Source organism: Ciconia boyciana, chromosome 1 (genome assembly GCF_034638445.1).
Source record: "Ciconia boyciana chromosome 1, ASM3463844v1, whole genome shotgun sequence".
NCBI lineage: Eukaryota > Metazoa > Chordata > Aves > Ciconiiformes > Ciconiidae > Ciconia > Ciconia boyciana.
Genome location: NC_132934.1, coordinates 119,076,299 through 119,099,895, shown reverse-complemented (window position 1 = coordinate 119,099,895; position 23,597 = coordinate 119,076,299). Strand labels below are relative to the sequence as shown.

Here is a 23,597-nt window from a genome sequence, read left to right as displayed (position 1 = left end):
ATGGTGTCCTTTCATCTCTCATTATAAGCCTTTCCAGTCCTTCAATCATTTTTGTGGCTCCCTTCTGTACTTTCTCCAATTTGCCATTTTTTTTAAAGTGGACAACAGAATTACACAGAAAAATCCAGTGTCCATTTCACTAATACTGTATAAAGAATACAATTATTCATCCTTGTTATTCCTGTTCACTATTCCCCTGCTTATATGCACAAGGATTTTCCATTACCCTTTTTTGACACGGCTTCACAACAGGAGCTCACACCGAGCTGTTTGTCCTTTATGACCTTTAAATGCTTCTCAGAGTAGCTGCCTTCCAGTTTCTTGCCCCAAAACTTTCTTTACCATAACTTGCTGTAGTGCCACATTGGATTTATCTAAAGAGTGATGATACAACAGCTAGTTTACCAACATCCATTTTCCCAAATTGTATTACATTTAATATTGCTATGAAGTCCCAGCTTCTGGAAGCATGTGATTATTCAAGAATTTTCACTGTCTTTTAAAAAAAAAAATATATCTACCCTCTATGTTTGAAGATGTGCCTTGTTGTACCTGAAACATTAGGAAGCCCAGGACAAACTTAAAAAAAATTAAAAGTTATAATTTAAGAAGGCTTATGCCTTTTAAACTAATATATCCATTTTTGAGTACCAGCCTGAGATATCTGAAGAAAAACAATGTGACAGTGAGCATTACATAAAGAAATCCACATTATGTCTGATTTTATGTGGTGGGCAATAATGTGCATTTCCCTGAGAAATAAAACTCATGCAAATAAGATTTCTAGAGCTCAACAGCTCCAAGGCTTCTACCTTTCTCATGTTGTTTGATCTTTCAGAAAAGCTTCTATGGAACTGACAAAGCACTGGAAATACAAGGGGAGGTTTGAAGAGCATAATGAAGGACAATGAGGAAGATTAAAAACAAACAAAGAAATAAATAAAGGGATAGCATCAAAATTTACAAAAACTGTAAAACTGGAGGTCAAAACTAATCTGTACTCTGGGTTATTCAATACCAGTAACAGAATACCACAAAGTACAGATAAGTATGTTCACATTTGTGATTTTATTTCTGTCATAACAGATCTTATCCAACTACAACTGCTGAAATAGCAACTGAACTGAAAACGTATATATGTATCTGAGAATTAGCTGAAAAGCATATCTTGAGCGAGTAAAGTTACATGAGCCAAGCTGTAAATTTGTGTTATGAATGTCTGTGTCTGCAGTGCAATATTAATTTTACTCCCGAGTAATACCACAGATTGGAGAGATCGATAATGTAATAAAGTTATAAAAGGAAAGATTTTATTCAACCCAGTGGCTTGAAGATTCAGATGTGTTTTAAATGATTAAAATAGATAAAATCAAACTGAAATGACAAAAATTCTCTTTAAAACGTCTGTTTTCCTTTTTATTAGAAAGTAAAGCCACTTTCATTCAACTTCCCTCTGTCCTACGTTATTTGTAGAACTCCATGTTTTATTTAAGTATTCAAAATATCTACTAAGATACAGACAGAAGTTGCTTCATTCCTGTCATTTATTAAACAGGTTTCAGGGCTTCACTGAAGAAAAATAGGAAAACTGATTTGATTTCTGTAGGCCAGGTAGTTTCAGGTTATCCCTCAAGATATATATGTATAAAATGTATACACTGCAGAAAAAGGAACTACTGGCACAGGGAAGACAAATATAAATAAATATTTGATCACTCTGCTCATTTTAAAAATATTTAGCTACAGATTCTGGATATTTTAATACACCCGCTCCATGCATTGTATGGGGAAGAGACACGCAGAAGTAAGATTTGCATAAAATAATCCCTGCACAAACCAGAACACATCTTAACTCCTTTATTTATCTTCTCCAAATCTAGGAATCCAAATAAGATGCTGTTGTTTGGGGGTTTTTATCAATTTCCTCCGCTACACAAAATTTTACGCGAAACAAAACATACGTAAATGGATCACATTTCAAGGTAAATTTTCCTTTACCTTAGCACTATTGAGAAAACAGAGCTTGATGCTAATAACAAAGAGCATCTATGTAGAATGAGGTAAAGAAAGCTACAGAGAATGAAGCATATATCTGGGGCTAATTATACCATCAGCAGAATTGCAGACTGAAACAGTTGCAAGTAAACTGAAATTAACAGTTTCAATTGTGCGTAAAGTCTTTTCAAACACAACCAGAACAGAATTATACTTCACATGTGGTAAGGAGAATTTGTTAAGGAAAGCAAGAACTTGACCAGAAGCAGCTAAGCTAAAATGAGAGAAACCTGATTGTTTCAGAAAACAAATGCTAACAGGCAAGATAAGCATCCAGAGACATCCAAATGTAAGGAAGAAACAGGCAGTATGTAGTTCTGAACAAAAAACCCCCTCCTCAACAGTACTAGTGTGCTGTCTCACTGCTTGTAGTAAACCAGAGTCATGATACTAAGCAGAGAACAGGAAGAGCTGTGGGCTTATTTGCATTTGACATAGAAATTAATTCTAATCAGTTGCCCATGACTTTAAATTTGTAAAAAATCTCCAACTAACAAGTTAAAAAATATATATATTGTAACAAAACCAGGAGGCTATCGCCATTGTCAAGACAGTGGGTATAGAAAGGTCTTACTACCAATTCTGGATGCCAGCAGAACTGCATGAAAAGTCATGGATTTATACCAGAGGTATCCCCTCTGCTTATCCATAAGGTGGGAAAAAGGAAAAAACTTGTGTTACTTAAAAAAGGTCAACATTTAAAAAAAAATCCCTGACAGAGGAATGATCAAACTGTGAAATAGTCAAGTAACAATTAGAATCAGAAGAGTCCAAGAAAAATAAGAGTTTGTTTTTCAAGACACCAAGGGGTACACAAGACAACCTGTTTGGGGAGGAAGAAGAGAGAAGGAGGCTAAGATAATTCTTCCACTTACATCACTCAGAGCAGTACATGTGCTTCGAGGCACATTAAACTTCTCTGCATGGAAAGGGTACATGCTTCTGAGCTGATGGAATCACAGCAGTCAGAACTGTGGTGACATCACCAAGTACAGAAAATGCACAGGCACCAGAACTGCAAAAAAATGCCTGATCCTAAACAGAATTGTAGTGTGAACCCAAAGTGCCTCATGCTTTTAGGAGCTGTGCCTTAAGAAGGCCAGTAAAAACTAGCAGGATGTGAGCTCCAACTGATTAAACAATTATGAAATATATGTGAAAGCACATTGTACATGATGAAGCCAGATGATTTCTGATATTTTAAAGTTCAAAGAATTGCCCCTGAGGAAACAAAAGCTACTGAAGAAGATAGTGCAAAGATGAGCATATATTTGTTGGTTATATAGTAGTTACAACACTGAAGTAACAACTTAATACACAAAGGGTTATGTTAATATTTATGTGTGGTGGCTGAGCACAGCTAGAGTGGACAGTCTGATCCAGGCGTTCACATAATCAATAAGAGTTCTGCTGTCTTCCCTGACACTCCATCCAGCTTAGCATCATGCTGTATGGGTACGCATGGGTGAATCATCTGCAGCACCTGAACAGGATGTGTGGAGAGGCTTGGTGAATCAGTGATCCAGTATCAAGGCAAGAGGACATTATTTTCCTGGAGAGATCACTTTTTTAAAGAGAGTTTCTAAATGTAGGTCACTTACAAAACCCATTTTTGCTCTTCCTACAGTGGAGGGCATTAGGTCTGGCTTTTTGTTCAAGCTTCAAATTTAACAGTTGTTTTTTAAAACATTAAAAGTGTCCTCCTATTTCCCAATTGCCTAACGTATTATTCTGGTTTTTTTCCTCTAAGACCTCGTAGCTGCAGCTGTGCACAGCTAGATCATTGCAACATTCCTGCAGCCTCAGCAGTGATGACAAAATAAAAGCGATTAAATGGCCACTGGACAAAATCTAAAAACGTGTTTAAAACTGCCTAGACTCCATGGCATGAAAAGCATTATTTAATCTGTAATATGTTATTCCCTTTACTAAAACAAACCAAAATCCTGGGTCATAATTTCAAGTTCATGCTCCTCCTCCATTCACGTACATAGCTTCATATCGGATAAATATGAACTTGTCACATTTCAGCCTAGGCTTGTTACTTTTTTTAGTTTTTCAATGATAGTTTGATCACAGATCACACAAGTACCTTGTAAGAGGTGAGGATGAAGAGGCTGGTGAGCGGTAAGAACAGCTGTCATCTCATCGTGATCGGAAGGATGTATGTACTCATAAATGCTATTTCCAGTAAGCTCCACCTGTGAAGAGACATGTAACACATGAAGCAGTGCAGCTGACTATTTTTTTTTGCCTATCCCAAACGTGCTCTTAAGTAACCTGCATACACTGCATCTGGGTAACTACACACCATTTTTAAAACATAAGTTGAAGGTATCAAAACCGTGTTCCGAATTATACCCATTGAATTAAAAGAATTCCTTCTTCAGCAGTAACTAATATTATAGGCACTTTTGTAGGAATTTCTGGTGATGATCCAGGTACAGAAGAGTTGCTATTAGAGAGAACTGGCAAATGAAGTGATAAACTAGAGCAGCTGTAGAAATGTTAGATTGCCACAAAACAGGATAAAATCTCTGTGAACTATATTAATGTCTCTCAAGAAGACAGATATTTCAAAAAAAAATGTTTCTACAGGTTCCCAGAAACTATCACCTGCATTCAGCTGGCAGCTGAGCCTTCAGAGCCAAACCACTACACTTACTTACACAATTCCTTTGTGTCTTTTCAAAGACGGTCCACCACACTCAACCCACAGTAGTGTGAAGGGCTCAGAACAGTAGCCAGTGAATTCAAAAGGCAGACTTCCATAGATTTTCATGGGCGCTGGATTGAGCCTTCGCTGCTTTAAGTAAACATGCACAGTAAAGACTAGATCTATCTTAAATATCTGTGTATTCCCTCTTCTCACTTGAACTTTGCTCGCACAAGAATGTGTTTCTGTCTTTCCCACTGTTGTACCCAAAATAACTGTTGAGCAAAAAAATGAACGGCGTGCACCGTATGTCCTTTTTGCTAACTCTATTTGCCACGTATAAAACTCACCCACAAAAGTCTCCAGATAGATGCAGTAATTGATTTAAGGAGTGAACCAATACTTTGAGCCTGTGTTTTAAATTAGTGTCAGGCTGCCCAATTGTTCAGTGTGGCCTGATGTGCCTTGGGCCCCTAAGATCAGAGACAGCTGAGAGGTGAAGTAATTTAACCTATTATTCTGAGCCAATCCTACTGATTCGCTAAGATGTGTGAGTTGCCTTTTCTTTGGAATAAATGAAGTTGTCTACCCCACAAAGCAATCTTTTTCCGAAAATGTTTCTCATCGTTCCATTTTCTGCATTATTCATGGAATGTCTCTTCCCAAGACTATGCAAACTAACTTTTTCCCTAGCCATCTATTCCCCACTGCTTCTTTCCAACAACCCCTCCTTGCAAAAACAAAAACACCAACACTGATTTGATATTCTAACCATAATAAAATTTCACTGAATAAGGAAAAAAGAAAGAGAAGGAGAAGAAAGAGAAAAGAAAGAAAGAGAAAAAAGGAAAGGAGAGATGAAGAGAGAGAAAAAGAAAGAGAGAAGGAAAGGCAGAGGAAGAGATGAAGAGAGAGAGAGAAAGAGAGCAAGAAAAGAAAGGAAGAGAGAGGGGACAAGAGGGAGAGAGAGAAGGGGAAAGGGAAGGGAAGGGAAGGGAAGGGAAGGGAAGGGAAGGGAAGGGAAGGGAAGGGAAGGGAAGGGAAGGGAAGGGAAGGGAAGGGAAGGGAGGGAGGGAGGGGAGGGGAGGGAGGGGGGGAGGGAGGAGGAGGGAGGGAAGGGAAGGGGAGGGAAGGGGAGGGGAGGGGAGGAAAGGGAAGGGGAGGAAAGGAAAGGAAAGGAAAGGAAAGGAAAGGAAAGGAAAGGAAAGGAAAGGAAAGGAAAGGAAAGGAAAGGAAAGGAAAGGAAAGGAAAGGAAAGGAAAGGAAAGGAAAGGAAAAGGAAAGGAAAGGAAAGGAAAGGAAAGGAAAGGAAAAGGAAAGGAAAGGAAAGGAAAGGAAAGGAAAGGAAAGGAAAGGAAAGGAAAGGAAAGGAAAGGAAAGGAAAGGAAAGGAAAGGAAAGGAAAGGAAAGGAAAGGAGATTATCTGCATTGCTTCTTTCATATAATTTTCTCTAAAAGTTCTCCTTAAAAAGCACTGGCTGTTCCTTTTCAGGATTGTAACAGGTGGGGGACCTGTTATAGTAACACCCCATATTCAAGCTTTAGTGGCAGGGGAGGAAGGAGACTTTACAATCTCATTGTGAGTCATGCTTCTCAATGCTTCTGTTTGTTTTTAATTACATGGGGGAAAACATATTGCAAATATCCATAGCTATCTCCGTAAGTATCATAATCACCTACATACACATAAAACAGATTTTTTAAAAAATCTAATAATTCTTATGGTAATAAGCATTTCATTGGCCTATATGCTTAGTAAACCAGAACACAAAAAAAATTATCATTGCAAAAATGCACAGCTGTGGTCAGTGTTCAAACCAAAAGGAGTATCACTTACGACCCTGTTATTATTTTATCTTGGCTAATAGTGATTTTACTGAAGAGTATGTTTTGCCTTTGAAATTAAAACAATTGTATCAGAGAATACAGCTTCCAAAAAAAAAAATCATTCATGGATGGCTATGTGCAAACAATCTCTCCCTTCAATATAAAGACTTTCTTACAAAAAGAACACCAACCAACCTGACTAGCAACATCAACTGTAGTAATCCAAAAGATTTTGTTGCACCTCTGCTGTTACCAAGTGTAATCATAACCACATCAACATGCATCTACTCTCTTACAAAGTATAACTCATGGGTATCTCTTGCTTTTCCAAAAGTCACTACCTATTTCAAAAGGACTACTCATGGAAATACACATTTGTTCCACAGGATTCACAGGACTGGACCCAAGGTCCCAGTTTTATCTAAACTGTAATTTGTATCTCAGGGCTTATATCTAAAATTCAAAACTAAAGTGCTCTGTCAAACTAATGACTAGTTTTTCTCGTTATACACATAGGAATATTTTCTACTCTGATGTATGCATTTGCAACCCCAGCAAAATCAGCGGGAGGTGAACATACAACACTGAAACCAAAATTGACTGTAAAAATGCAAGTGGAAACATAAAGCCGCCAGCAAAGAGATGGGGGCTATGTAAGAGTCAAATAACCAAAATATGTATACATAATTTTGAAACTGACCACAGTCTCCTGCTACACATAGTGCATGCATGCTATTTTAAAGCCTACAATGAAACACTGAAAACTTAAAAAAATAAATTATATGGTTCAATTCATAAACCTTCTAAAATCCCATGCCTCGGGCTTATTAAACCAGCTTCCTCGATGCAGTTTTTTAATATCTGTAAATACCTGCTTACTACCAAATATCACTGTTTCCTACTAAGAGGTTTTTTATGTGTAACTCAGCTGCACCATTTTTTCCTGCCAAGAAACAATTCATAATAAACACAGAGGACTAAGTAGATGGATTCTAGAGCAAATAATTACATATTTTGCCTTTCATATACTTATTTGATGAGAGTAAAATAAACTCTTGGAAAAGTTCACATGTTTGTGGTTAAATATTTCAAGACTTATCAAAAGTCAAAGATAAGCTTGGCTCCCTCATGGACCCAGAAAATGGCTGGAATAAGTTCCAGACTTTCAAAATTAAAAAAAAAAAAAAAAACTTTCACCGTTGTTTCCTAAGAGGATTTTCCTCTCCATTCTGTGTCTTTGGACTCTAAGGAGAAAAAGTATTTGGGGAATTTGAACCTATTTTTTATACATGGAAAAAAAGAGGCAAGGAATTGGCGCTCTCAGCTAGTACAAGTCAGTTCAACACTGGTCTGAGGCCAGCTGAAATTAGATGGAGGAGGGGGTCCTACCCATCGGTATTTACAATATTTACTGTTACAGCTGAGAGCAAAGGCAGATCAAAATCCAAAGCCACAAATTAAGTGATAGGTCCACAGATGAAGATGTAGCCTTTTCAGAAATATCGTTTCTGATTCTCTGATGCTGCAGACAGAAGTGAGTGAAATAGTGCTGAAAAACAATCCTTAATGTTGTTTTTAAATTTTAAACTAGCTTAACTACACCAGCCAGTGAAGGGTTATTCAGAAGCTCTAATTTCTTTCTCCTGAAGTTAAATTCAAGATCAACTAGAAGATAAAGGCTACTGTAGTAGGCATCCAAGAATATCCTGCAAAATATTTTTAAATGGACTTTTTATTTAGTTTAAATATATATATTTTGAACAAATTGCACTTCAACTGGAAATTGATGTGTGGACTAGTTAATTGTCAAATTATTTAATAAAAAGGCCTTTCTATGCATACTCTAAAAGATTTTCTACAATCATCATCACTCTGGTCTCAGCTTGTATTGGCTGGAGCTCTATAAGAGCACTTGTTGAAAATATAGTGTGGGATTATGACCTGGTGAGGGAGACTTGCAGAATTTGCTTCTGCAGACCAATCTCATTCTTGTTGACGTCAGTGGCAAAACTCCCAGTGATTTCCAGAGAAGTAGGAACAAGAACTCATTTAGAGCCCTGGGAAGCTTACAGGAATATCCTAGTGTTAATGTATTAATATCCTAGTACGTAGGAGTAGCCTAGTATTAATGGTAGTACTACTTAAAGCAAAACTGTCCCTTCAAAGATAGAACATTGAGAAACAGCCAGAACAGATTAGAGGATAAAACAGTATGAGGAAAGAGGGGGAAAAAAATCACTGCCTTGTTTAGCTGGGTTTTTTTATTTATAAATAAAAAACTGAGTGCTGTGAAACTGCTGGAGCACTTAGTGTTTTGAGAGTCTAAAACGTGCCCTTAAATTTCACATCCCTCTGTCCTCTCCGATCTATACTTTCTGGGGAGTTCAAGGATACAGCCCATTCATTTACAAATCTCTGCTAAAATGAAATATTTGTGATTTTGCTTATTAAACTGACTTTAATAAGCAATAGGACCAAATCCTCTACTTTTCCTTGGTACCTCTTGCACTAAGGGTTTATAGATATTTACATGTGCAATGCACATGGAATTCAGTCTGTGCAGAGGGCCGTAAGGGCATGAAGGCTAAATATGACTAAAGCCTGTATGAGATGCTTTCAGTCCCCTCTCCCTGAATGTGGCCAAGTCTATTTAGCACCCTACTGATCCCATAGTTCTTTAATTTCACCAGATGACTGGATAATACTGAGACCTACAAGACCTGATGACTTGATATTCCTCAAAAAGAAAGAAAAGAAAGAAACAATTTCTGGACAAAACCTGGAAGATCAGTTAGCACTTACCAAACAGCAAGCAGCACAGGACAATGAGACTCTACTTCAGCAAGGACAGATGGGAACACTCAGTGCTTTGGAATAATTGTACTGACTAAATGAATCTCTTTAAGCAGCCAACAGCGTGGTGGATCTTTTCAAAAGTTAGGGCAAGAAAAACTTTTAATAATGCTGTTGATTCAGAGTAGAAAATATGGCCATTCTCTAGGAAAGTTTATTCTAAAACAAAGCAATATTCAAAGTAATTTGAACATGCATTAAATGTCATGAAACAACTAATACTATACTGTAACAGACTCAACTGAACAAACTGCTTGAACTAAGAATGTTCCCTGGACACATTTTTAAAAGTTGGCAGAAAAAAAGTATCCACACAGAATATTGATCCTCAAAATTACTTTTTCTAAAAAAGATTACAAAAACAGGGATTGAAGTTGCCTTTTGATTTAGGAGTGGTGTTTATGAGATGATATACTTGCTTTTTCTAGCTATTTAGAATTCTACTTTTTCTCACAGCTGTTAATTCTAATATCACTATTATAAACACACATCCAAAGAACTTCACAGTTTTTCAATCAAAATTTTAGTTACTACCACAGTTAAAGTACACATATAATCTTCACAACTCAGCCCCTTCTCTGTTTATTGGAATAGCCACAGGGCATATTCCTCAGACATTTTCAGAACATCCTGTGGTCTCTCACCTTTGTCTCCTCATTTTTCTTCCCTCTGCTATTAAGTCTTTATTTCACTTTATTTAACTCTGTTTCTTGCAAGTCTCATCCAGGGCCCAGTGAAATTAATAAGGAGTTTTTCTATTGGACTTGGGCAAGCTTTAGGTCAGGTGTTACCAATGAATTTGTGTAATACATTTGCACACAAAGGTATGGAAACTTGCACTCTGCAATAAATTCAGGCTATTTGCCCTTGTGCCTATCCCAAGAAGGCAAAAAATTAGAAATGTCCTTCTAAGAAAAAAAACAATAAAAAAACCCTTATACTTCTTGTGCAGAACAGTAGTAAACTGAGTTTTATGAGTTCTATCACAACCATATAAAACGCTTTACTGAAAAGACCACTGAGCTGGAAAAACTCAGGAAAAACTACCCTGAATTCCATGTGAACACTCATAAATCTGCCCCCCTTTTCTTTTTTTCCTAAAGCACATTTACCATAAAACTCATGTTCCACATCAGATTTCCTCTCTATTTCATAGCAAGTCTCAATATCTTACACAATCTAAAACATATAGACTTGAATTCTAAACTTTATTTCAGACGTATAGCGTTACCACACAGGCTATAGGTTTGGGTTTCAAGCTCTGTATATATCTGCAATTCGCAATATCATATTATTTATTACCCTTCTTAAAGGTAATGAGGAGTAAAATACAATGAACAAGAAAAGATATAAAGACAGTCATGATGTGGTTGTAAGTAAAGGAAACTCGAATATTTAAGTAAGGCCATTTGTCAGAGGACAAAGTCAAAGCTTCAAATACCCCTAAAAAAACAATGACATTATATACATGGCAAGATACTAGTGTTAGGTTCCAAATCCAGTACCTGTATTTAACAGATAGACAGAATAAATCACTCATACCTGAGATAAGCCAAGATGTACCGATGCTGTTTCTGAGATGTACATTATTTTGCCATCTGATGCTACCACAAAAACAAAGCCATCCAAAGTCTGAAAAAAAGAAATATGTAGGGTAAAAAGCAAGCACTCTGTTTAAAGCATTTACAGTGAAAAAATTTTTGAAGCCTTTTGGAGGAAGATTGCTATCCAACTTAAATAGCAGCAAATAGCAGCAAAATTTAAGGAACTGAAACCTTTATCTGATGCTGCTCCTACAAACTCTATGACACATACACACATTGTGAAATCCAATTCATTCCCCCTACAAATGCTAGCTTTACTGCTTCACTTTAAGTTAACATTCTCCTGTTGATTCTGGTTATTTTAGTACTTAGTACAAATCCTGAGCTATGTGGTACTTAGGGGAAAGTCTAGTACTATGCAAGCCATTTTTTATGGTATAATTGGCAGACACAGCTTACCGCTATTTGCAATATATTTAATGATACCGTAAGCAATGCTTTAAATTTCTTTGACTATATTTTTAATAATGCCTTTCTGAACAGAGGGCTGTCTGCTAGGTAACTATTCAAACTCAGGAAAAGAAAGTAAAATAAACCAGCATTCAAAACTTTATCACACTTGAAGAGAGATATTTATGCTCATTAAGCTATATCCCTTCAGTTTGTGAATCTTGACTAATGGTAACACATAATGCAAACTTGATGTGCAATCCTACAAATTCTTATTCTCAGGATATTGACTGGAAGGTAAATATTACTTGTGTGAGTAAAAGCTAAAGTTTAGTTTAGTCATATAACATTAATATAAAAAAAAGAAATATGATGCAAAAGGTACAGGTTAGCCAAAACTGGCCACAATTTGGACATACAAACTATCAGTTTGGGGCTACCTTGATTCTTCAGTGCCCAATTTGAGGCATTTTTTCAAAAGTATCTGATATTCTCAGTCAAAAATTATCCATTATCTCTAATCAGTTTAGGAAGCCTTGATCAACACATACATATGAACACCATTGGAAAACATATGTGGAATAGAAAAAAAATTTTTACAGTACACAGATAAAACAAACACCTATTTTAATTCATCTTTTAAGTTACTGAACCAGGAGAGAAGCAATAAAATCCTATATGCTTCATGTTCTTACAGTGCTGCCACAATAAGAAAATATTCCACATTATTCTCTGGCCTGCTAACGATTCTACAGCATGTAATTGAAACCAGATTACTCTTTGCTTTTACTTTTTTTTCTTTTTTTGGAACATAAATTAAATTTTGTAGAAGTATTAAAATGGGAAATAAATTATTGCATCCTTAGCCATAACTTTGCTTTTAAACACTATCATCTTGCGATCTCTCTGCCCAGTATCATAACTAAAACCGTGTCAATGCTTCCATTACTGCATTATATGGTGCCGTAGGTCCCTAACCTTCCTACACAGAAAAGCATATTGAAGCTGAAACTTCACATGTAAGGTTTCAGTCTAAGAACCCTTAAAAAAAGTTTACAGTAAATGTGGGTTTATTAAAATGTTAAGCATTTGTAATTCAGAAATAACTGAACTGTAAAATTAGTATTACAGGTGATTAGCATATAATGTTACTTCAGTTCATTTAATGCCAGACAGAATGTGAAATAGCTGACGGGGAGGAGGAACAAGTGTAACAATGATTTTTATGATATAACTAGATACGTATTTTCTAGGTAGACCTAGAAACAGCTGATAGTACATCAGCTACTTAAAACAGAATTTTCAAGCCTAGAAATACCTCCACATGAGATAATTTTGAACTTTCCCAATTTCCACCTACTATATGCGGTCAATAACGCATGCTTCAAATCACGCTACGGAAAGGCGTGCTCTCTTTTTGCTTCAGGAGAACGGATGATACTTTGCAGGGCTGCAGTAACTAACTGTGCCCGGCATTTCAAGTGTCGGACGACCTCGCACAGCTTTCCCGGCAGCCCACCCTGCCGCTTCTTTACCTCGCCCGGAGTACGCGGCTTGCTTGAGCCTGGGGAGAACGGCAGCTACCTGAGGGGGGGCTGCACACGGCCCTCCGGCCGCCGCCAACGGCCGGGGCGCGAGGCGGGGGGCGGGCGCGGGGGCCAACGGCCGGGGCTCGCCCCGAACGCCACCGGCTAGCGGAGACAAAGGTAGGCGAGTCCTCCTGGCGACTCGGCGGGGGGAAGCGGCCACAGACCCCGAACAGAGTTTCTGTTGAGGTTTTTTTATCCCCAACCCGAGCGAACAGTTAAAACAGCTCCAGCTCTGTGACCAGGAATTAACCTCCCACAATAAAAACGGCCGTTAAATGATTACGGTTTACTAGGCCTTTAAAATCGGGGGAGAAAAACCCTTGCTGTATTAAGTTCACATATAAAAAAATGGAGCTAAACGTAATTATTTTTTTTTCCTCCGGCTGGCACACACGCCCCAGCTACGACTTCCTAAACTCTGCTACGCGGGGGGAATTCAGAGGAATTCCAGAGCAGATCAACGGGATTGTGAACAACGGTATTTTCAGGTGCTAACGTCCACGGGAGATCTAATCCAGATGTTCACCCCCCGCCTCGGGAGCCCTGCGCTCCCTTACGGGTTTCCCCTCCCGAGTCACCGGCGGAGAACGACGATCCCCGATGTCCGGCACCCCTCCAGCCTAAACGCGCTCCCCGCTGCCGCTCGCCGGGGGCTGCCTGCGGGACACCCCCAGCAGCTCTGGGGCGTCTGATTGTGGCTTTTACGGCCGGGAGAGGCTTTGCGTGCACAGAGAGCCGATTAGCGCCACGCTGAGCTGGTACTTCTACTGGTACCAAAGGCGAGAACAAAACAAAAAAATGGAAGTGGTTGGTGTCTCGGTTTTTCTCCCTTCCTGCCCGGTGTGAGGCTCGAGACTGGGAGGAAGGCTTCACCCAGGCTCCTCTGGCGGTGCGGGGGAGAGGAGGAAGGAGGAGGAGAGGCGGGAGGTTGATCGCACCAGGCTTCCGATGTGCAGCGCGTACGAGAGGGAGGAAGGCGTCCACTACCTGAAGCAAATGGGATCCGAGCTCCTTGGCCACGTTATCCAAGGGCCCTATCCTGCTCGGCTGTCCCCAGGCGTCGCCCAGACCTGCAAGGGAACCAAGGAGCTGGTTAGAGCGGGAAGCGGAGCCGGGCCCGCCTGCCTCCCCGGCGGGACACGCGCTGCCCGCAACCCGCCTGCTCTCCCCGCTTCTCCCGGGCAGCGACGTGGGGGCTCGGGAGGTGGGAAAGGCTGAGTCCCTTCTACACACACGCGTGGGAAGGGAATTGCTCCTTTTCTGGAGGTCCCGGCGAGGTCATTCCCGCGGACGCACTTTCTCCCTCCCCAGAGAGCCACCCGACCTCCAGTGCGCCCCGAGGAAGGCGCCTGCCCCAGCCGCTTCCCCCCGCCCGCCACGCCGACACCGTCCTGCCAGCAGCACCGTGCCCGTCCCCCCTTCCCCCCCGCGGCCGGGTTGAGGGAAGACTGGCCACACACTGAGGACCCGAGGGACGAGCCGCCGCGGAGGCAGGCGCGGAGCACCCGGGCTGCCCGCAGACCTGCCAGGCACAGCCCAGGGCACTTGGCGCCCGGCGGGGGGTTCCCACACGGAAGGCACTAGGAGCTGCGAGACACTCGCCTGTCTTCAATTACTGCCCCGGCCACGCGTGCACCCCGCGGGAGGTGCGGCAGGACGGCCCCTGTCACACGGTCGCGGGCCTGCCCGGCGCGGCACCCCCGCCCCCGCTACCGTGGCTTGGGCGGGGGTGCCGGTGCCGACGACCCCCACGCTGGCCAAGGCGGGTCCCGGCTGGGGAGGGGGCTGAGGAGGTTAAAGAGAGCCGGAGCTCAGTCGGGGAGAAACTGCCCCGACGGCCTCTTCACCTGCGCACGGACGGGACCGAGCAATCTGCCGGCGCGATTGCACAGCTTCGCCCCCCCGCCCCCGCCCGCGGCCGGTCCAGCCCTGGCCGAGCTCCGGCCCCGCTGACCCGACAGGTCCGACCGGGCCCCGCCGCTCCGCCCGAGCGCTGCCCGGCGGGCTGGGGGAGCCCGTGCGCCCGGCACTGCCCTGGTGACAGCGAAAGGTTATTGATGGAGCTGTGTTGTGGGGGGCTTGGGGCGGCGGGGGGAGGCTGGTCCGGGGTTAGTTGGTTGGTTGGTTTGTTTGTTTTTCATTTCCTCCATGCAAAGAACGCTTGCACCAGCTCCGCGGTGGAGCCGAGACCACTACCCGTGCCACCCGAAGAGCTGAAGACTCGTGTCGGCACCGGATGGCAGGCTCTGCAGCGTCCCATTGCCCCCAAGAGCGCATAGATGGGGGGGTGAGGGGGAAGGATACGGGACCACATCCATTTAATGCCTCCTTTTTGGAGAGAAAGGCGAGAAAAGAAGGCTTAAGCCCTCGGGGCTACAGCACCGCTTCTGAGAGGCCACGGAGCCCTAAGGGTGTTCCTGCCCCTGCTTCCCTGCCTCCGAGAGGCGCTGCGGAAGGGCCGGTGGCGGGTGAAAGGCGGGGATGCTCGGTGCTGCCAGCCCGGGGGTGCCGGCGGCCGGGGCGCGGCGACACGGACTTCACAAGCGCCCTGGCTCGCTGCGCCCGGGGACACCGGGGGTCCCGTCTGTAGCGTTTCGCGTGGGCGCACACGCGTGCGATGGAAGCACAGCCCTGCACCCTTCAGCCCGGGCAGCCTTCAGTGTCACTGCAAACCGATGTGCAGCCGTGAAACCGAGCGCCGCGGTTTCCTCCGGTGCCCTCTCACCGACCAGGTGCTTTCAAAGAAACCTCCCGCCGCAAGCTTGCAGGGGCAAAGGCCGCTGCGGCGGGAGCCCCGCTCGGCTCCGTTACGGGAGGGAGAAGAAGTTGACACCCAGGTGGAAAGCCCTGCCCCAAGCTCCGGCTTTGGAGCGTGTTTCTAAACGTCCCGCCTGAAGCCCTCCCGGATCCGCTCACCCTTTGGCCGAGTGTCCGCAGGTAGCCCTGGTCTAGGAAAAAAGGGAGCCTTTCTGCCCGCTCTTGGGGCGTCCCTTGGGGTGGACAGGATCTCCCACTGGAGAAACGGGGGGCGGCGGAGAGGACGCGTGGCGAAGCGCGGCTGCCCGCGGTGCCTCCCCCCGAATTTTCGCCTCCTCCCGGTGCCCCGGTGTCAGCGGAGCCTCGCCCCACGCCCCGCTCCCGCCGGGCAAGCACATAGGAGCCTGCGGCTCCCAGCTCCAGGCAGGGTACGGGGGACCTCGGCCGGCCCCGACGCCTCCTTTCTGCCGTCGCAAGGCAGTAGCAGCGCCCGAGGTCAGTTCTCAGAAGAGGCGTCCGTCTCCCTGCCCCGTGTCAGTCGCTCCGGCTGCCCCAGCGGCTCTCTCCAAACCGCGCCGCGGAAATGCACGGTGTGCGGCTGCGCTTTCGTGTGCGTAGAGGAAGGACACCGTCCCTTCGCTGCGAGAAGTGTTTGGCCATGCATTGAGAGATTTGCTTTGAAGAGCCAAACGAAAAGTCGCACTTTTCTACTGCCCTTTCCCAATTCGCAGTTTGGAGAAGGCTCCTAAACTTCCAGGGACCCGTCAAAATGTTCTTTTTCTTGAAACGCTGCTTCCCCCGGGGCGGAAAGGTTGAGGATCGCAGAGACATCCTGCAGTCTCTTTCCCGAGGCGGTAACAAATGCAACCGACGGAGTCAGTCCTGGTGCTGCGCGGCTTGCTCTTATTTCGATTTACTAATTGCAAATCTCCAAACAGGGGACTGTATCCCTACAAAGGGGGTTACGCGTAGCGGTGTGAAAACTGTCCTGAAACGAGCCCTAACTTTCCGAAGGAATTTTTATTCTTTGAGGCACTCACGAAGAAGCTCTTCAAGAATGAACCCTGCCTCTGCCGCACCCGTGCGTGGAAATCCGCTCCGTCCTGTCCATCACGGCTGGCCAGGTACGGTTTCACAGCATCCCCAAAATCTCCACTACTTTTGAGGTTCTTTCCTAACCCGGACTAAAAAAAAGTCACTTCCGCAGATTTGTTCCCTTCGAAATTGTAAATTGGAGTTGCAATTGCGAACTCGCATCAAACGTAAACGCGTTTGGTGGATCAGCCTGGCATTCGTCTAAGCTTATTTTAAAGCCGATGATTTTATCATTTAATCCACCAGCAGATCGCTTTAAAGGTGGAAACGCAACGAATGAAACCTTACGTTCAGATAAAGGACTAACGCCCATTAACTTGTCTTCCGAGAGATTTGCAAACGCGCAGCGTACGCTCCGTAAACATATGGATGCAATAGACCCAGACGAGCTGCTCCTGCCCAGCCAGTAAATAACGCACATTTTCACTCACTGGACTGGAGCGAGGCCAAAAGAGCTGCCGATACAAAGCGAGCGTTTCCTACATCGCTGAAACGCGGCGGGAGTTTGCTGGAGTGGCCCCGGCCGGGAGGGGGTCTCCGGGCGGGGAAGGCTGCCGGGTCTCTGGCCGGCTGTGCAGCCGGTGCGTTGCCGGACGGGTCATTTCGAAGGAAACGTTTAAAAATGCCCCAGTGCAGCACGAATTACCTGCGACGCTGGCCCAGAGAGCGATTTCCCTGCGAGCAAGCGAGCAGCTGGCGCATCCTTCCTGCAAATGCTGGGGACACCCGTGGGGGTGGCCTGTACCCCGAGCGCAGCCCCTTTGCCCTGCTAGAGGGTAGGGGATCGCCTACAGCCAGCAGCTCGGGGCGAGTCCGGGCGCTGCCGGTAGCGTAAAGCCCGGAGAGCCGGAGCCGGGCTCAGCGGCAGAGCCCGCCCCGGCGGGCAGGAGCTAGCACGGCGAAGCGCTGCCTGCGGGGAGGGTGACTCGCCGGCCCCAGGCGCAACCTCCTCTTTCCTGGCATCCCGCCGCCGGCAAACATGGAGGAGATGAGCCCCTCTCCTTTTTTGCCCTCTATTTACTGGTGTCTGTAACGGCCGCCAGTCCCGGGACCGTGCTGGGAGGGCAGGACGGGCACAGCGGGATGCCTGGCAGGCAACGCTGAGGGGGAAATAACGGGCCCTAATGGCAGTTGTGCCCGCCAGTGCCTCCCCGGGCACCGGGCGGCAGGTTCGGCTCCGACAACGGCGTCCCAGGGGGAGAAGGGGGTTTTGCACAGACCCCCCGAAGTACGTGCTGTTTTACCGCTGAGACACGCGGGGGTTCTCATCCGAAAGCGCCCCCCTCCCTTCGGGAAACCCGGGCACGATTTCTCCCCCACCGTCTTTTGACGTCTCCGGCTGTTTTTCAAAGTACCTCAACATTCACTTCGTACCATTTCCTGGTTTCCAGGGAGGGGGGGTGAGTTAAACTGTAATAAGATCTAGAAATATTCGGGAACAACTCCCGCCTTTGCTCTCCACATATATGAATTTGTACACACACACACATTTGAAAGCCCGGTAGCTTTTCTGCTTGGGATTCTGCTAAAAGAATTACTTAGCGATGTATTATGTTAAGTATCGGATTGCCCTGTTACTTGGAGTATTTCCTTTGTGTCTAGTGTATTGTTCCCCGGCTCCCCCGGAGCGCATGGTCCCCCCGCGTTATTCAATAGCCATCCTTCACAAGCAACCTGGGTCAACTACAAGCGCCGGGATTTTCAGCGCCGCCTCTCCTGGGGGATTGTTCCCCAGCGCCGCTGTGCCTCCCTCGGCCGGGGGAGCAACGGGGAAATTACCGGGGGGACGGCGAGCTGCCAGCCCCGGCTCCTGCTGGGGCCGGGGCGGAGGCGGCCCCTGCCCTCCGTCTAGCTTTGGCTCCCTCGTTTAGGCGAGGCCCAGGGCTGGATGGGGAGGGGGCGGCCTGTCAGCCCGTGAGACAGCGGGGCGAGGGGCGAGGGGCAGAGCCGACACCTTGCCCTAAGCCCCGGCTGTAGCGGGGGTCGAGGTGTCTCAGCCCCGACGGCACAGACGATGGCACCGCTTGACAGGCGGGTCCGAGGGGCCGGGACGGGTCTGGAGCCGACGGGCAGCCCCCGGCCCCGGCGGGGGTAACCTCTGCCCGGGGTGGGGGGTTCCCACGCCGGGGTCGCTTTGGGAAGGAGCAGGGCTGCGTTAGCTTAACTTCGGGGGGGGCGTAGGGGCTCGCCCGCCTCCTCTCTCCGGGCTTCAGTGTCACCGGCTGGAAAGGAGGCCGAGGGCTGGGCGACGGGAGCGACGGACGTAAAGATCAAGACTTTAGTTTAAAAAAAAAAAAAGAAAAGAAAAAGAAACAGGAAAAAAAAAGAAAAAAGAAAAGTGCCAAGTGCCAGAGAAAAAAAAAAACAACAACGCCCTCCAGGACAGCCGGACAAAACCAAACCCGGCTCTTCCCGGCGAGCCAGAAACACCAGATCACGTTAAGAGGCCCGAAAGCGGGCGCACGACAAACAGCGAGGTCCCGGCAGAGCCACAGCTCCCACGGCAGTGACCCCGCCGCCGCCGCCCGTCCCGCACCCAGGGCTGCCGGCTCCCGCCGCCTGGGAACGGCCCCGCAGCTCCAGGGAAGCCCCAATGGCACTCTTGTTTTAGTAGGACCTTTAATGCCACTATTAGCGGTTATTACAATAGAGGCACGGTTTCGCAGAGGGGATTACTCACGCCGCCGGCTCGGGCTTTATTTATTTATTGAATTCATTAATGGACCTCTTCCGAGTGGGTATGAAAATTAGATGAAATAGCTGCAGTTCGCCTTGATTTTCTTAAAGTATACATTCGCGGCCAGGTTTACATAGGGACTGCAAACTCTGTATGCTCCTAGTAATTTCTATTGTCTGCGTCTCGGAGTGAGGAACAGGTCTAAATCTACCGCTGAGTCATTTTATTCGGATTATTTTGTATAGCGCACAGTATCTTTTGGGTCACTTATTAATTATCTCGTTCCCATCCTGTTTAAACATCCATAAATGTGCAGTTTTATAGTCAGTTTTGGAAACTGCGTCGGGGATGGGGGAGGGAGAGGCTCGCAGTTTAACCAGTCTGCCATAACCGGGGGGCAGAGAATCGCGGTTTTTAAACACAATTTCTTCACAGGTCTTTTTCTTTCATTTGCTCACTTTTAGGAAGAAAAAAATACTGACAGTCAAGACAGAAGAAGTCCCGTGGTGTATTTTTGTTCTACAGTAATAAATGCCTTGGCAAAAAATCAAAACACAAGAGAAGACGATCTTACAGAGCGGGAGCGCGGGGGAGGCTGTAGGCTGCTGTCTCCTGGACTTTAATTCATGAATCCTAAGGTCAGAGTGAAACTGCACGGCAAAATCTGTGATACCGGAGCACGAAATTGTGCCTTCCAGGGCTCGCACTTTGAGAGGAGAAAGGAGCTGGAATATAAATCTCCTTTCACTCTCACTTCTTTGAGCCTGATCGGGTGCCTCCGTGGGGGGATCTGCGAGTTCAGGCCAAAATGTGCATCTTCGGGAAAACCCTGGCTGGGGTGAGCAGGGGGAGACCTGTCTGAACCCCCTTACAAGGCCTGTCGAAGTGCTGGGATCAGACACCTCGGTGAGGGTCTCAAACTTTGCCTGAACTATGTGTCAGCTCGCTCTGGAAATAAAGTGGGTGGGGGAAGCCATCCACCGGAGTTTTTAAAAACACAGCCCTCTCTCTCTCTCTTCCCCTCCAGTCTAGACAGAGCTGGAAGCCAGTTTTATAGCTGGACAACATTTCTGATCACGCTGGCTGCAGCTACCCCGGGCCTAGCACACATGCTGGAGGCGTCTCAGGCCCCCCCCGCCACCGCGGGCTGGAAGAAGTAAACTGCCTTGAGCCTTACGGGGGTGATGTCTCGGTGCCGGCCGGGGCAGCCGGGGCGGCCCGGGGCGCTGGACCCGCGGCAGCAGCCGCTTCGGGGGCGACTCCCGGGGGAGCGCGGGCGGAGCGGCTCCCACTGCTCCGGGCGCAGAGGCCGGCGAGTGGCGAGCGGGCCTGTTACATGCCCACCTCCATTTCAAGCCCCAGGACCTCGGAGGTGGGTCCCCCCAACCATCGGTCCAGCACGCTCGAAGGGGTGCTGTCCCCGGGTCTTGCCGCCCACAGAACTTAAGATGCCATGCCGGGCAGCCCCCTCGGGCTTTCCTCCCAGTAAAGCCAGCTGGAAATCACCAGCCGGGTATGGGGGAGGAGAGGACCCCACTCCCCTCCTTCCGCACACAAATCCCGAGGGAAAGCGAAGAGAGGGGCAACGCGGGGCCGTGTGCCGTCGGGCAGCCCCCCCCGCCCGGCACCAAACGCCCTACTGCAGCCGGCGGGGGAGCGGGCACTGCCCGTGGCCGCCTCTCTCAGGGTCCCCCCTCTGCCCGCCACCCTCCCAGGCACTAAACGCACGGCTCGGGAACCGGAGGCGGTTGTTCCCCCGGCCCGTCATCCCTGGATGCAAAGCTTTGGTTTTAACCGTATTTCCATCCGTACTTAAGACGATGAAAGATCAGGAATTCGCTGTATGCATTTAAACGTTGCTCTTAATAAGCAGAGTGTGCGGAAGCGCACGCCCGGCCTGTTTAAGGAAGACAGACACATAAAACACACCCGAGCTGTGGGTATAAACCTGCTCTCAGGGTCGTCTTGTTGCTCTTGAGGATCAGTGGGGCCGGAAAAGCAGGGACACATTCAGCAGCATCTCGAAACGTGCCACTTGTCTTCCCTCCAAATTCAAAGCCATTCGGGGGCACGTTCCCCAGCAAGGGCCGGCAAGCGGCCCCCCGAAATTACGACGCGCTATTTCTCATCGGGAAATTTCCCGATGGGGGATAATGGCTGGAAATTGCAGCGGAGCAGCGCCTCGCTTCCCCTTTCTCCGCTAACTCGGCGTGCTTCGGGAGCGCACGCTAAAGGAGCCCTGGCTTTCCGTAGCACTGCTAGTATTTGCTCTCGAAATTACTGAATTAGATGGCCATAACGGTAAGCTTTTCTCAGTTTGGGGGTGGGTTTTTTTTCCGCCCCCCCCTTATTTTTATTTTATCTTTTTTTTAATTTGCAGGGTTTTAATAAAGCTCCTTAGAAACCGCGACGGAGAGCAGACCTTCCGCTCCGGAATTCGCTAATTCCTTCACCCCCCCTCGCCCGGAGAGGCACAAACAAATGACAAAGCGGGGAGCCGGGCTTTATTTAGCTACTCGCAGACACTAACCAGCGTTTCATTTCACGCCTCCCATCAGCTCAGCGGCGGCACGGAAAGGACGGGCGGCCGACGGCTCCCCATGGGTGCCGGCCGGCTGCCTCCCCTCGCCCAAAGCGGCCCCAACCCCGCGTCCTTTCGGCGCTCGGGGTGTAGGTGCGAGGATGGCGGGGGGGGGGTTACCAAACCCCGGGGGAAGGGGAGAGCGGTGTCAGGCCTCGTTGCTGCGTGTCTCCGAGAAGAGCTGCGGGGCCACCGGTGCTCACCGCCCCGCACGGCTCCGGCCGGGGGACAACGGGGTCCCGGCCCCGCTCGGGGGCAGCTTGGGCTCGGACTGGCCCTCCCCGCTCTCCCCGGCCCCAGGAGAAGGCGGAGGGCTTCTCTGCGAAGCTGCCGCGCCTTATTTCCCAGCCCTCTTCCCTACCTCCAGAAAACTCCAACCAAACCAAAATAATAATAACACCCACACTGTTTCTTTTCCCCCCAGGCCGTGTCTGGGCACCGGCAGGAGCGCCGTGCCGAGGGGCCTCCCCTGGGGGCCGGGGCGGCTGCCTCCCGCGGCCGCAGACACCGGGCACGGCGGAGAGGAGCGGAGCCCGCTCTCTTCGGAACGGTCCCCCCGAGCAGACGGAGGTGAACCGGCAGCAAAGGAGGAGGGGGGAGAAGGGGAGATTAACCGGACGGCTCTGCCCCTCCGCCGCCGGCCGGGCTACCCGCCCCCGCTCCGCCGCCCGCCCGGCGCAGCCGCCGGCCGGGGTCCCCGCGCAGCCCGCACCGCCGGGCGCGGCTCCCGGGGGGCTCGTCTTCCTACGCGTGGCCGCGGCGACCTGTTTTCGTCTTTAGGCCTCACAAGACCAGGGCTGCTACTTGCAGCCCGCCCTCCGCACGCCAGCCCCGCGGCAAGCCTTGGCTTTCGCTCCTCTTCCCTGGCAAGCGGGCTCCTCTCCACCCCCGGCGGCTTTTCCCTCCCTCGCCCCTCGTTTGCCAGCCGGGGCTGGGACCCCTGCAAACACCCCCCTTCCTCCCAGAACGTAGAGGCGATGCGGGCTCTTCTCGGGGTATGTGCCCCCCCCCACCTTTCGGGCCGCAGTGCTGCCCCGTCCCTCCTGTGCGGGCCGGGCGGGAGGCGGACGGCCCCTCCCGGGGAGCCCCGGGGTGGTTACCTTCGGGGAAGACGGCTCGCATTTTCAGGTAGCTGGTGGTGAGGCGGATGATGGACGCCTTGTCCAGCTGGGAGGTGATGGCCGAGGGCAGGGGCAGGAGTTTGGCCAGTTCGTAGAATTCTCCATTTTCTTTTTCCCGTCTAGTCTTTGCCGCGTTCTTGGATTTTTCCTTCATCGCGACTACTGCAAGGCGAAGATGACACTGGCATATTAGACCCGATTCTTCCGAATTGCAGGGGGCATGGATTTCGGCTTCGGAGTTAGTATTTTCGTTTAAGGAAGGGAGGGAGGGAATTCACCCAAATCAAATCAAATAATAATAATAATAATAATAAAAATTAAAAGGGGAGAAAAAAAGGGGAAAAGGGGAGGGAAAAAAAGCCAAACCAACCAAACAAAAACAACACCGACAG

General features: G+C 47.7%; 1 protein-coding gene across 1 annotated transcript in view; it reads right to left on the bottom strand.

Annotated features, from left to right (window-relative positions):
- Positions 1-23,359, bottom strand: part of SIM2 (SIM bHLH transcription factor 2) — a 59,018-nt gene extending 35,659 nt beyond the window's left edge. The window contains exons 1-4 of the mRNA XM_072846546.1: positions 23,185-23,359; positions 13,962-14,044; positions 10,934-11,023; positions 4,148-4,256 (exon numbers count right to left, since the gene is read on the bottom strand). Of these exons, the coding sequence (XP_072702647.1) occupies positions 4,148-4,256; positions 10,934-11,023; positions 13,962-14,044; positions 23,185-23,359 (457 nt within the window). The remainder of the gene's footprint in view (positions 1-4,147; positions 4,257-10,933; positions 11,024-13,961; positions 14,045-23,184) is intronic.
- Between the last annotated feature and the right edge of the window lie 238 nt (positions 23,360-23,597).